The sequence below is a fragment of the Neovison vison genome, chromosome 1 (genome assembly GCF_020171115.1).
Source record: "Neovison vison isolate M4711 chromosome 1, ASM_NN_V1, whole genome shotgun sequence".
NCBI lineage: Eukaryota > Metazoa > Chordata > Mammalia > Carnivora > Mustelidae > Neogale > Neogale vison.
The window spans coordinates 308,749,329-308,764,096 of record NC_058091.1 but is presented as its reverse complement, the minus strand read 5'-3'; the positions used below and the strand labels follow the sequence as shown (position 1 = coordinate 308,764,096).

The following is a 14,768-nucleotide window of genomic DNA, read 5'->3' as shown; positions in this document are numbered from 1 at the left end:
CAGAATCAAGGAGAAGAGAGGCAAATAGGTGGAGGTTAAGTGTGATAATAAGGCAATAGGATGCTGTGGGAATGCACAGGAGGGCGCCTCAGACAGCAGGAAGGCGAAAACATCAAAGGACATGAAGATGGTTACGAGAGAGCATTTTATTGTTTCCAATTGAGGATTTAAGCACAAGTCTTTGTTGCCCAGCTTAAGCACTTAATGAAAGGGTTCCCAAAGTTTTTAAAGCTGCTAATTTTGATTTACGAACTTTTGCTTTTGGCTACCTTTAAAAGATTATTCTTTATTATAGTGGGTTGTCGTTTTTTGGTTTATTTTTTAATAACATCTACTCCGCAGAACTGCCTCCTCGCTGGCCATGCCAGAGTCGGCACAGGCACCCTGAGCTCTCCTGCTGGAGCCTCTATGATACAGGGAAATGCACTGAGGGGCAGTGCTGGGAAGCAAAATGCTTCAAGCAGCAAAGGGGCCTCTTTCCAACCTGTACCCCTGGGCCAGGATGCCAGGCCCTTCCTCCAACTCTGGCCAAGAGGGACTGGTCTTGTCAGGATGCCGGTGACAGATCCCTGTGTAGTGACAGATCCCCATGTAGCATCTGCCTGATGGGGCCCCACAGGCTAGGGGGCCTGTACTGAAGTCACTTGAGGAGTTCATCTGTGGGATTAAACACCCTTTTGGAGCTGGTCCTGAGTCTTTCCCGGAGGAAGGCCAGCTGGGCCAAACCTCCCGTTTGAAAGAATAACAAAACTGAGCCCCAGCGAAGACATGGGCCTCAAAACTTAGAACCCAAGTTCATTGCTCACCAGCACAAATAAGTTGGTTCCTTGATCCTCATGGCATAAATAAGCTATTTAATCTGTAATTCACAAAGCCTGGCTGTTACAATTCAAAGGCAATCTGGGTCCTTTATGAGTTTTCTCCCAGGGAGTTAATATGTACAGTTTATACCTCTGATCTTAAAAGTCTCATCTGGATAGCCATCGCACATGGATGTGTCTCTCCACGCAGTTTTATTACGGCGACTCTGATTTGGTATGCCTCCACCTTTAATGCCACTCAACAGCCAGGGACAGGGGAGTCATGGCAGACTCCTGCCACGTAGTCCAAGGCCGTGGAGTGTGACTAGAGGTGTTTCCTTCCGCCGGATGGCCCAGGTCAGCGGGCAGCTGGGTGTGGATCAATAGCGGTAGAACTAAAGGTCAGAGTTATCTTTAAAAGAAATCCCTGAGCTTCTCTCCCTTTTTTGGTAACTAAAGCAACGCAAAGAGCCCCAAAGCACAGCAGAGCTGTCTTCGCAAATCCCATGCCCTCCCTGCCAGCCCCTTCCACACCAGTCGGCCTTCTTCCCTGTGCCACTCACGCCTGCGGACAGCCTCCTGCACCCGTGAAAAAGTACCACCGACTCCGGAATGCAACTAATTTAAAAGCTGCTTTGCTGTCCCTGTTGAGGCAGAGTTGGTTGCGTTGCTTTAGTTACTATGGTGGAGAGGGCAGAGGGCGATCGCGCCCTCCTGTGTAACAAGAAGGGGCGCAGACGGGGGCGGGGTGGGGGGCGCCTGGGTGGCTCAGGGGGTTAAAGCCCCTGACTTTGGCTCAGGTGATCGCTCTGCTCAGCAGGGAGCCTGCTTTCCTTTCTCTCTCTCTCTCTGCCTGCCTCTCTGCCTACTGTGATCTCTGTCTGTCATATAAATACATAAAATCTTAAAAAAAAAAAAAAGAAGAAGGGGCGCAGACGGCCCCCAAAGCAGCCACGTTTTCACGGGGCTTGTTCCTGGGAGACCGACCGCAGCACTCGCCGTGCAACCAAGACCCTTGAAAGAAGCCCCCGCACCGAGGGACTGCGGCGGGGGGCTGCACCCGTGACTGACCGCGGCGGGTGGCCTCTGCGTCCCCAGCAGGGTCCTTCCGTGTGGAGGGACTGTCCTGCCTCCGCGGAGGAGCAGACATCGCGGGGCTCGCACGGAGCGAGAACGAACGGAGCCGCGCTCGGAGAGGAGGCGGCCCGGACACACAGCCTGCTGAGACTCGGGTACATTTTTAAGAAAAATGGCTCTTTCCTGGGTTTGACTTCCTTGGCTGCGAAGTCTAGGACTTGAAGGAAAAAAAAAAAAAGAGCTCACGGAAAAAACACTTAAGAGAAGCTGAACGCCAAAGAGGGTCAAGCCAGGGGGGACGCCGCAGCGAGGGATTAAGGATAAAAACTATGTCTGCGCCTCTGGTTCTCTCGTGGGGACGAAACGCGGCCAGCCCACCTCCGTCATCCCCACGACACTTCGAGCGCGGACTGTCGTCGCTCCGGCGGCTCGTTCCCCAGGACAGCTGGCGACCAGAGCGCGCGCGGGGCGCAAACTTTTGGGGAAGTCGGGCACGCGGGCTGCTTCCCGTCGCGCCGACCTGCACCAAACTACCCCAGGCGGGCGAGGCTGCGGACCCTGCGCGCCCGGGGTCCAGGCAGCGCGGGCCGAGATGGGCCGCAGAGCCCCCGAGCGGCCCCCAGAGCCCGCCGCCCCCTCCGCGCCCCGCGCCCGCGCCCGCGGGTTCGAGCCCGCCCTCGCGCCCCGAGGCAGGACAGAAAGTGGGAACGAGTCAGTACCGGCGGGCGGGTGTCCGGCTTTCGTCTCTAGCTTCCCCTCGGGAGGCGAAGACATGATGCGACCGCGTGTCCGAGGGGCTGGGACGGCGACGACGGAGACAGCGGGCCAGCGGGCCGGGCGACAGGAGCGCGCGAGCCGGAGCGCCGGACTGCCGGGGAGGCGCGCGCGGGAGGCGACGGGGCCGCGCACGGGGGCGGTGACTGCGGCCCCCGGGAGGGGGCGCGGCCGGCGCGCGCCGACGTGGCGCGTCCCGCCCACCCGCGGCTGCGCGTTGTCGTCACTGAGCCTGGCCCCGCCCCGCCGGCTCCCTGCGCTTGCAGTGTGCTGAGCTTGCGCAGTGGGCAGCGCCACGTTGGAAGCGGTGGCCCCGGGCGCGGGAGGAGGAACGAGGGCGAGGGCTGTGTTTGTGGTGAAGGAGGCGGGGCTGGTACTGGCAAGGGTTGCTGGCGGAGGTTGAAATGGCCCAGCTGGAGGGTGGCACCTTCCCGGAGCTGTGCTCCACCGACCCGCCTGATGGACGGGGTCGGCGGTGGGGCGCCGTCGGGGGCAGGTGTATGTGATCTGGGACCGGCCAGTCTGCCAGATGCCTTCGTCCGAGCTGGGAGCGACTAATCACGTGCGGAAATGAGACCCCAGGTGGGACCGACCAGGAGTCTCAAGATTGCAGGCATTTGTTAAAAGACGTTGCAAATGGGACTGCTCCCCACCCCCCCATCCCCGCCGCCCCGTGAGAAAGACAGCGCTGTGAAGCCAGGAGTTCTTGGGCTGTAGCATCCGTGCCTCCTGGGTGCCGTCTTCTTGTTGCGATGGATCTCTTGATTCTGTCCAAAGCTGATCCCTCGCTCTCCTGTCCTGGTTCGCATCCTCCCGCCTTCTCAAGTGCTTTGCAAGGATCAGATCTCCCCTCCGGCACCATCAATCCCTCCTTGCCAAGTTAGCATCAGACATGCCCAGTGTCTTTAGAGAAGGAAACACCACCATCTCTCTTGGCTCTACATCTACTTTTGACGATACAACTGATGAAAGAGGTTGAGCACCTCACCCACTCTTATCCCTCAGTCCAATCCGTCTGGTGATCCCCCAGCTGCCCAGAGGCTGCCGCCAAACAGGGACTTTTCTTTTGCCCAGGTTACTTAACGACCTCAATGCTGACTGGTCCAGTGGTCACTCTTTCACTCTCAGCCTTCTTGACCTCTCCGCAGCACTTGACCTAGACGACCCTCTACCTCCTTAGCTTTAGGGATGCCACATCCCTGCCTTGACATTCAGTGTTCTGGCGGGTGGTTGGCTGCTAACTCTGTGGGGTGTGTTGGCTTTTCTTCTTGATCATAAACACTTGGGTATTATAAGGCTCAGCACCAGCCTTCTTCTCTGAACTTGGCTTCAGTGGTCCCCTGCAGGCCCATGGGTATGGCCGTCACCCATATGCTTATAAATACCAAATCTGCAAACCCATTTCTTTACCCTTGCGCCTTCACTAAGCTTCAGACTGCCTCCCTCTGGATGTCTATCGCAGCACTGCCCAACTCCGCATCGCAGCATGCCTAGAAGTGCACGTTCTGCCCCTGTCTCCAGGCTTTCTCCCCACGTTTCAACAGCATTAATAGCAAGATAGCTGTTGGCCAGATGACAGTCATGATATACTTGTCATTCCCTTACACTCATTCACATCAAAACTCACAGACAGGTGTCAGCAGCTTAGAAAAAAATCTAAAATAAATAGCAGAGCACTCTTTTTAAGACATGCTGCATCACTAACACGCTTAGTGGAACAGAGTGAGAAAATCCATGGACGCTACTGATTTGGATTCTGAATGGAAAGTCCCTTTAAGGATACCTAACCAATTAATTGTGTGAATATTTTCTTTTTTATGTGTGTAATGAGTGCTGTATCATTTAAAACTCATGTTTTACTAAGTCTAAAAGAACCATTTCTAAGAAGTATACCATTTCTAGGTTTGAAACATTTTGTTATAGTTTAATTGGCAGCATTTTTGCCTTTAGTGATATATACAGGCGCACGTTGAGAATGATAACATTTTCTCTCCTGTGACATGTGGCGTTCCTAGGGAATCCTTGGGTAAAAGAAGGAGCCTTCTGAGGAGGAAGTCAAGCTACCCGTGGGCCTTGCTGGCCCCGCTGGGCTGCCCTGAGGCCTCAGAGGATCCATTTCTTTGCCTAAGGCCTGTTCTGGGTCTACACTGATTGGAACACTCTGGTATAATCATCAGGTCTAGTTTGACTTGTTGAAAGCAGAATTCCTGATTCACCCACCTACCTCACAATACTTTCACACCTAGAATAGCACCCGAACTACAGTGTGGGGTAACTCCCTAATCAATAGCATTGCTACTGAAGAAGGTGTGGTTGTGTAAGCAACTTGCCTTGGGAAAACCACCCATGCTTCCCAACCTCCCTTGTAGCTGGGGGTTGGGGGCAAATTCTACCACTGGAATGTAAGTGAGAATTTGTTGGGAGATTTCTGGCAAAATTTCTGGGTGGTTCAGTTGGTTGAGTGTCTAACTCTTGATTTTGGCTCCGGTCACAATCTCAGGGTCCTGGGATCGAGCCCTGGGTCGGGACTATGCACTCAGCACAGAGTCTGCTTGAGATTCTCTCTCTCTCTCTGGTCCCCCTTAAAACAAATAAAATTAAAAAAAATTTTTTTTTTTTTGCGTGCTTGATATGCAGACTACCCTTCCTCTCATTGACTTCACTGTTCATATTGCCTTGAATTCAGACAGAACATGGAAGGCAGAGGAATCACATTGCAAGCAGGAGACGAGTAAAGCTCTGCATGCCAAATGACGATCAGAGGCGTGTGGCCTGTGGGATGTGAGGTCCCATGGAGGCTCTGCAGAGCAATGGACCCCACTTATAGACTATTCTGTTGTGTGGAAGACAAACCCCTATTAGATCAAGTCTCCTTGGTTGGTGTCTTTAGATGTAGCCAAATGCAGCCCCCAACACATGGTCTCCCAGGCCCTGCAAAATGGGGGCCATGCCCACCTCTAGGAGCTCATGTTTCTTGCCCCCTCTGGCCACCCTGGCCTTTCTGATACTCCTTTAATGTGCCAAGCCAATACTTCCCTCTGGGTCTTACCATTAGCTGTTCGCTCCACCAGGAACCACCTCTCTCAGATCCTTGCACAACTCGCTCCTTTTTATTTGGAGTCACGTTTTCTACAGGGCCTACCCTGCCCACCAGATCTGAAGAAGCCAACCCAGGTACTCGACTCTCAACCCTCGTGATCACAGCACTTTGTCCTCATCCAAAATTCCTCTTCCATCTTCTGGGCATTAGCTCTCTGTCTCTCCTGACTATAACACCGGTTGAGCGTCAGCCCCACGAGGGGAGAGACCTTGTCCACTTTGCCCACTGCATGGGCAGCATCTAAAACCAAAAAGCATTCAGTGTGTGTTCCCCCCCATAATTCCAGAGCCTGGATACATTTAATTTCTCACAGCTGTTACCAAAATGAAGAGCAGCAAATTAGGACTATGCAGAGAATGAAAATATACCCAATATGTAGGGTACCATCAATACAGATGGCCACATATCCTTTCTAACATTTACTTTCACCGTACACATGGTTGTGGATGCACATGTGTATGTGTGTGTGTATGTGTACGTGTGGGTGAGTTAAGCCCCACCAGTCCCACATGCTGAGGAAAAATGCCAGGTAACATCCATGGGAAGGTTCCCATGTCACCATGCACACCCAGGTTTTATTAGAATTGCCAAGTGACTAATCTTATTTGAAGTTCACTCTAATTCTGAGAGCAAGGCAGTTTCACTTATTTTACCAATGGTGCTGAATGTGAGATACTTCTGAATGTGAATACTTAAGCACTGGGAAAAGTATTCAAGGAAGGAACAGAAAGTGCACATCGTCTCCTCCGTGTATGTATGTTGTACTCTGGGCCACAGCACTGACTCTCTGAGCCTGTCTCCTCATCTGCAGGACACATCAGAGATGTGAACTCTCACGTCCCCATTTCCTGATGTGAGTTCAGGATTAAGTGCTGCCTACAAGCTGCATCACTCTTTGTGGTCACATTAAGTGCCCACAAGATCTTGAGACCCAAGGGCTTCTCTGTCCTCACTGATGGAGAAACCCAGCCTGTGAAAGGCCAAGCACAGCGACCCGTGGCGGGTGTGGGGAGACCTGAGAGAACCCTGTGCTTGCCGCCGTCCTGCTCTGTAAACCGTAACATCCTGCTGCATGTAGCGTTACTACTGCAAAGGGAGTTTTCATTAGCACTCAGGAAATACATGAATTGTCCTGGGGTGTATTGAAAGAACCCCACCTATCAATCAGTTTGATGAATGTTCCCTCCGTATTCCAGACTGGCCCATAAGTTCTGTCTTCTTGTGGTCTTTGTCTGACGGATGAGGATTTTTATGACTCACTACACAGAATTGCTCTTCTGTTGTTGATTTTGCTCAGAAAGGGAGGGCAGTCTTCTTGACTTTGTAACATCCAAGAGATTTTTTATTTTATTATGGAGGGTTTTTTTTAAAAAAAGATTTTATTTATTTATTTGACAGAGAGAGTGATCGCAAGTAGGCAGGGAGGCAGGCAGAGAGAGAGAGGGGGAAGCAGCCTCCCCGCTGAGCAGAGAGACTGATGTGGGACTCAATCCGAGGACCCTGAGATCATGACCTGAGCCAAAGGCAGAGGCTTAAATCACTGAGCCACCCAGGTGTCCCTATTATGGAGTTTTTAAACAATATTAGTTTAAAGATAATTTATGAGACACCCACACATACATGTACAGTACTTGAGGAGAATATGCATATCCTAGAGACAAATAAAAATAATAGAATGTCATGTGTCACACACACACACACGGGAATCCTTTGGGATTTCATTGGGCTTTGACTTGTCAGTCAGTCACAGGATAATCTAGAAGCACTTTGGGGCATTTTTCAAAAGTAATTCAATAGCCAATAAAGGACATGAAGATCAATTTTGGTCACATGGGAGGTTACCTTTTCGCTAAGGTTATTTGGAGGAAAAACAACCAGCCTGAATCTTGGCAACATATTCTTCTTATCTGTATTTGGAAGTGAGAGATAGAAAAGGCAAAAAGATGAGAAGGTTACGGCCATGAATGCTGATTTCCCATGGAACACAGATGCTGTAGGAGCTGTTTATGAGAAATGTGTTTTAGTGGAGAGCCATGGGGGGAAGCAGGGATAATTTCATTTCTGGTCAAATCTGGAGTCATGATTTGACCTTGTGCAAAGCTACTTCCACATTCTGGGATTATTGCTCCACAGTGGAGGCAATAATACGAATCTTACTCGGGGATTCAAATAGTTATTCAATATTAGTCTTAGCATTTATCACCTTATATAAAATTCTTACAAGGGTATATGAATTTCTCTACATATAAAAAATAAACATGACAAAGATCAAGAATGAAGAGGCTTTCAGCAAGATAAAATCATCTCAAGGGACTCTGAAATTGGAGAACGACATATATTGCTTAGTTTTCTTTCTTTCTTTCTTTGTTTCTTTCTTTTTCTTAATCTATCCAGAATTCAGTGGTACTAGGACATTATTTTACCCTCTTCCCATTAAAAAAGTATAGAAATTTCTTCAAGGGTGAGTGTGTCATTTGTAGAAAGCTAAAGTGAAGGACAAACAGGACCTTGAGGGGCTGCTTCTGCCTTTCAGCCGTGAGCCTCTGCTCAGACTTTCCATGTAGGATCAGTCTGGGAAGGGGAATCTGCAGGTGATGGAGGGCTGGACTCGGGCGACCAGACCAAGGTTTGAGACCCAGCCTGATCACACCAGTGTTTGACACTGGGGAAATGCCGTCCTCTCTGAGTCTTGATGCCTCCCTCCTCTTAAAAAATGGGAGTAATAATGCACCTTTCTAGAAGTTTTACAAGAGGTGTATATGATAGCATGTTGGAGTTGCTGGGTAAACTTTAAGGAACTAAATACAAGTCTACCGAAAGCACCCTACTTGTTAGAGATGTTAGAGAAACGGCAAAATATACATGACAGAACATGATGAATATTCAAGGTATACGTACACAAGACAGAACATGATGGGAGAAATATTCTGGAACAATACGAGGTTCCTACTGGTTTGTGGATGGGTAGGAATGCTGGTAAAGAGCTGTTTTCAAGGGATAGGGGACACGGAGTTGATCTTGGCAGGTTGAGCAGGATGACTTTCCAGGGGGCAGGAGGCAGGAGGACATGCCTCATGGAGGAAGAACAGAGGAGAAGCTTGGGAGACAGTGGTCCAAGTGCCCAAAACAGTGATTCCCCCAGTCCGACTTGAGGGCGGGATGGGCATGGGAAGGTAATGGAAGACCGACAGGTCCCAGATTAAGGTCTGGCTGAAGAGAAGACAGTGGAATTCTCATCTCTGTTTCTTGCATTCAGTCTCCTGCAGTATCACATCCTGTAGCCTCTGGAACGCTTCCTTGTACTTTCAAGAGGGAATGAAATTGCAAAAAAGCATAAAGCATTTCAGTATCATAAAAACAAAACAAAAACAAAAACAAAAAACCAAACAGTTTTGACCTCACAGTTCTTCTGAATGGGTATAGGGAGCCTCCAGAGGTCCCTGGTCCACATGTTGAAGTTTGCTGTTCGAAATCTTTGTTTAGACACATACTGATTTAAGAGTAAGGATAAAAAAAGCATTTGGGTTAAAAAGAAAAGCCAACCATCACTCTGTCGTAAGTGGGGACGTCAGCCCTACAATAGGCTTGGACTGCAATGCCATCTGGCATCCCCCAGGGGTGGTCCGGATCAGTAGGTGGACACTCAGGGGTTCCCTCTTCTGGGCTGATTCCCAGGTCCTGGGCCAGCCAGGTCAGACGGGAAGGTGGTGGGGATCGGCTTCCTGAATGACAGACGGAGCCCCCACTGTCTGGGCTTCCCTGCTTACTGCAGCTGCTTCCAGATCCACAAAGCCCGCCTGCTGTGCCGCTTGCCTTCAAAAAGGCAGTTTGAGCAATCTTAGAATGTTGATAGTCTTATAGACACTAGTTTTCAAAAAAGCTGTTTGCACAAAAAAAAGCTTTTCAAAAGACGTAGACAGATAACATTGTACCAGTATGATGTTGATTTGATACATTTGATACATTTATATATTCCAATATGATCACCATCTCAGCATTAGCTAACATCTCTATCAGGGCACATAATTATCCTTTTTTTGTGTGTGCTTTGGGAACATTTAAGACCTAGTCTCTTAGCAACATGAGATTTACAATATAATATTATTGACTATAATCGCGGTGCTATGCATTAGCTCTCCGGAATGTATTTGTCTACCAGGTGCAAGTTTATACTCCTAAACATCTCCCCAATTCCCCCAACCCCTAGCTCCTAGTAACCACCAATCTACTCTCTGTTTCTATGATTCAGTTCTTTTAGGTTCCACATATAAGTGGTATCACACAGTGTTTGTCTTTGGATGATTTATCTCCCATAGCACAATGCCCTCAAGAACTGTCCCATTCACAATAACATCCGGGGCAAATCTAACTAAGGAAGTGAAAGTTCTGTACAATAAAAACTCCAAGACTTCGACAAAAGAAATGAAAGACACCAGGATGTTTGGGTGGCTCAGTTGGTTAAGTGTCTGCCTTCAGCTCAGGTTGTGATTCCAGGGTCCTGGGATCGAGCCCCCCATCAGGCTCCCTACTTGGTGGGGAGCCTGCTTCTCCCTCTCCCGCTCCCCCTGCTTGTGCCTGCTCTCTCTGTCAAATAAATAAATAAAATCTTAAAAAAAAAAAAAGAAATTAAGGACACAAACAAATGAAAAGATAACCCATATTCATAGATTGGAAGAATTACTATAGTCAAAATGTCCCCCAACATCCACCCATAATCCAGAGCTATCTATAGATTGAATGCAATCCACGTCAAAATTCAAATGACATTTCTCACAGAAACAGAAAAAACAACTGACAGGTTTTTTTTTTTTTCCCAATTTATTTATTTTCAGAAAAACAGTATTCATTATTTTTTCACCACACCCAGTGCTCCATGCAAGCTGTGCCCTCTATAATACCCACCACCTGGTACCCCAACCTCCCACCCCCCCCGCCACTTCAAACCCCTCAGACTGTTTTTCAGAGTCCATAGTCTCTCATGGTTCACCTCCCCTTCCAATTTACCCAAATTCCCTACTACTCTCTAATGCCCCTTGTCCTCCATGCTATTTGTTATGCTCCACAAATGAGTGAAACCATATGATAATTGACTCTCTCTGCTTGACTGATTTCACTCAGCATAATCTCTTCCAGTCCCGTCCATGTTGCTACAAAAGTTGGATATTCGTCCTTTCTGATGGAGGCATAATACTCCATAGTGTATATGGACCACATCTTCCTTATCCATTCATCCGTTGAAGGGCATCTTGGCAACTGACAGGTTTTTAAGTGAGGAATGGCAAATGATCTCAAGAGCCTGGTGGCCGTTTCTTTCCCTTCAAAACTGCGTGTTGTGACTTACCTCAGCAGGCGTAGATGTTTTGACTACTACATAGTAGAAGGAGGACTTTCATGTGAGGATCACTTTTTATGAATACATTTAAAAAAATAAAATTAGGGGAAGCCCAATTTTGCTTAACAGTGGCTCAGCCATTAAGCGTCTGCCTTTGGTCAGGTCATGATCCCAGGGTTGTTGGATCGAGCCCCACATTGGGCTCCCTGCTTGGTGGGAAGCCTGCTTCTCCCTCTCCACCCTCCTCCCCTGTATGTTCCCTCTCTTGTTGTCTCTCTCTCTCTGTCAAATAAATAAATAAAATCTCTAAAATAAATAAATAAAAAAATTAATGTGCTTTAGAAAACCTAAATGACAGAGCAGTGTCCAAAGGAGAAAGCATGCCACCACTTCTCAATAATCCTGTCAGCCTTCACGTGGGCCACAGCTGACATCAGACTTCCAGAAAAAAATAGATCAGGATTCTTCTGAACTCTCTCATTAGGTACACTGTCCCTCAGTTTATGTTTGTCTAATGTTTCCCTCATTGTTAAATAGGGGTAATGGGTTTTTAGAAGGAACGCCGTAGAAGTGAGGTGTCATTTTTGTCACATAATTTCAAAGGCACGTGTTATCAATGTGACTTACCACAGCGGATGTTCACCTGGATTACGTTGTGGATAGAAAGGGCTTTAGTATGGTTATTTTATGGTTTTAAGTTAATTTATTGGTGATTTCAGCTCTTAGGAATCAGCGTGAAGAGGGGCTAAGTTTTTCGTGTCGTAACCTTCAAGTGATGAGCCGGTATCAATAAACAAACGCAGGTCCATGATTCTGGAAGATACCTTTGACCACTTCTCTTTCTCTCTCTCTCTCTCTCTCTCACTCGCGTACTAGTGAGAGGGAGTCAGTTTTATTCTCTCTCACTCTTCTCAAGTTAGAGATGGCAGATAAATTCGCTAATGCTCTTAGAGCCTATTTCCCTGCTGAAATTACCCGGGTTTCTTTTTAAGCCATCTTTCTTCTCAGTGAAATGATTTAAGAAAATTGATCAATTCTTTCATTCAGGCTCAAGTGTCTGTGTGTGACTTCGCAGGCTGCAGCAGGCTGTAAATCAGGATTTCGGTGGGCGCCCTGCTTCTCCCCCTGTTTTCAGAAAAGCCAGTTCTGATCTTGCTCGATTTTTAGGAAAAGCTCCGAACTGGGGAAATACAACTGCGATTAATCCAGATAGGAACGAATCTCAAGTCCATCCTTCTGGCTTGGAGGGACCCTCTGGGGTACCATTCAGGCCTTTTTACTGACGTAAATTAACAAAGTGCCTTTGACCATGGAAAAGATAAAAGGAAATACACGAGTTTGGGTAGCTCGGTTAAGACTTACAGCGCAACTACTCATCCTCTTAACAGAGCCACGGCGTGTTTGGGTAAGAAACGCTACCCTTGGGCTATTCCTTGATGGTCCGTGGAAAAGGTGAAGCATGATGTGACGTCACACCCACAAATAGCAGAGAGTAACACGCTGGACCGGGCTTGGGCGCGTTTGGTTTATTTTTTGCTCTTCGTCAGCTGAGGATGTGATTCTCCCTTCCTCCCCTCTCCTCTCCCCTCCTCTCCTCGGGACAACCTAGTCTGAAGAGTTACTGGAACACATGTGGGATATGGTAGAGCTCATGGGACTAAGGAGAGGGTACCAGTGGCTTCGGGAAGGAGGCCCAGCAGGGGAGCTCCGGACCCACCCAGGGCTAACCTCTTTGGCCTGCTGTCGGAGGACGTCTCCGTGTGAGGGTGCATTTTGTGTGTTGACTTGGCGAGGCCGCCGCACCCAGATACTTGGTCAAACGTGATTCTTGATGTTTCTGTGAAGGTGGTTTTTCATTTTATTTTATCTTTTTAAAAAGATTTTATTTATTTGAGAGAGAGAGAGGGGGAGAGAGAGAGAGTGAGCACACACGAGTGGGGGTGAGGAGAAGGGCAGAGCTAGAGGGAGAAGCAGACTTCCCACTGAGCAGGGAGCCCGACATGGGGCTCGATCCCAGGACTCCAATATCATGACCTGAGCATGACAGTTAGACATGCAGACAGTTAACCAGCTGACCCACCCAGGTGCCCTGAAGGTGTTATTAGAGGAGACTACCATTTAACTCCGTAAACTGAGTAAAGCAGATCACCCTCCATGATGTGGGTGGGCCTCATCCAACTAGTCGAAGCTTTAATAGAAATAAGACTGATCTCCCAGGAGGAAGAGGGAATTTTGCCAACATACCACCTTCCAACTCAATCTGCAACTCGTCCCTGGGTCTCTAGCGTGCTGGCCTAGCCTACAGATTTTGGACTCGTCAGTCACCATGACTGCACGTGCCAGCTCCTTAAAATAAATCTCTGCCTCTCTGTCTTTCTGTTTCTCTCTGTCTCGATCTGTCATCTGTCTATCCATCTATCTGTCATCTGTCTGTGGAGAGACAGTGAGACATCCTACTGTTCTGTTTCTCTGGAGAACCTTGACTCCTACCCTGAGCTACAACTGTTTTATTTTCCATCTCCATTGGAGACCTGATTCAGAGAACAAGAAACATCCTTTGGTCTCAAGCTACTTTAACTCAGATGCTATGTTTTCAAAGACCTTTCTGGGTATTGTTAAATAAGGTGAAGGGGATAGAGCATTTCCAACGCAGCCAGCTAAATGAGGAGCCCTGTTAACTGACTAACCAGGCTGAGAAGAACTTAAGTAGCATTAGGTTTGACTATGCTTTGCTACCTCTTGTAAAATGTTACTGATCCTCTCTGACAGGTTTTTCCTGGAATTTGATGTCAAGAGATAGGAATGCTCCTGTTTTCCATTGTTTATTCATTGTGACTGTAACCCTTTAGCCCCATGCCTTCCGTAACAGCAAGAATCGCATCAGGTTCTAAAGCTACCGCTTGCTGGGTATAGCATTATTATGCCTACAGTTAGTGACTCCAGCTGCAAAATGACCTCAGTGGCCTTGTACCAGTTTAACCAACGACCATAGAATATATGTATCTTACATAAAATCTTTTGCTTGTCAGAAGATTCTCAGACCCTGGGGTCTAGTGTTTCTTCCTTGCACACTTAAGAATTGCACATAAATTCAAAGCACTGCCTCTAATGGATTCTTTATACAACAAGAAGTCTCACTCTCCATCCCTTTCTCCCTCCCCCACTCCCCACCCTCTCCCTTGCTGTTTACCTCTGATACTGAAGCCTGTCCCATCTCATCAAACGTTCATTGCAGGCTCTATCCATCAACCTCCCTAGGCTCTCTGCTTTTATCCCAGTCTCCCTGGGCTTCATTTCCAACTTCTCCAACTTTCACTGAGGTGGCTGGAGAACTGAGTGTTCCTTGAGACTCTAGGGAGCAAGCTGGGTCTGCTGAGGTAGCTGAGAGACAGAAAGGAGCCCTGCCCTTATCATCAATGCATGTGTTCATCCTGGGAGACAGATCCTTCCTAGGGTCCCTGTCTTTTTCCTACCATCCCAGGGGAAGCACTGTTGGCTACCAGACTCTGAGGGTCCATCTAGAAATCTCAAGACTAGGAAGTGATTTATTGCTTTTATAGACTTTATTTCACTCAATAACTATTTTTTAAAGATTTTATTTATTTATTTGACACAGAGAAAGAGATCATAAGTAGGCAGAGAGACAGGCAGAGAGAGGGGGAAGGAAGCAGGCTCCTCACTGAGC

The 14,768-nt window shown here is 48.1% G+C and overlaps 1 protein-coding gene across 1 annotated transcript in view; it reads right to left on the bottom strand.

The window, feature by feature from the left end:
- The window catches only part of LOC122895945 (death associated protein), a 65,251-nt gene extending 62,485 nt beyond the window's left edge, over window positions 1-2,766 (bottom strand). The window contains exon 1 of the mRNA XM_044233810.1: window positions 2,597-2,766. Within this exon, the coding sequence (XP_044089745.1) occupies window positions 2,597-2,651 (55 nt within the window). The 5' untranslated portion in view covers window positions 2,652-2,766. The remainder of the gene's footprint in view (window positions 1-2,596) is intronic.
- Between the last annotated feature and the right edge of the window lie 12,002 nt (window positions 2,767-14,768).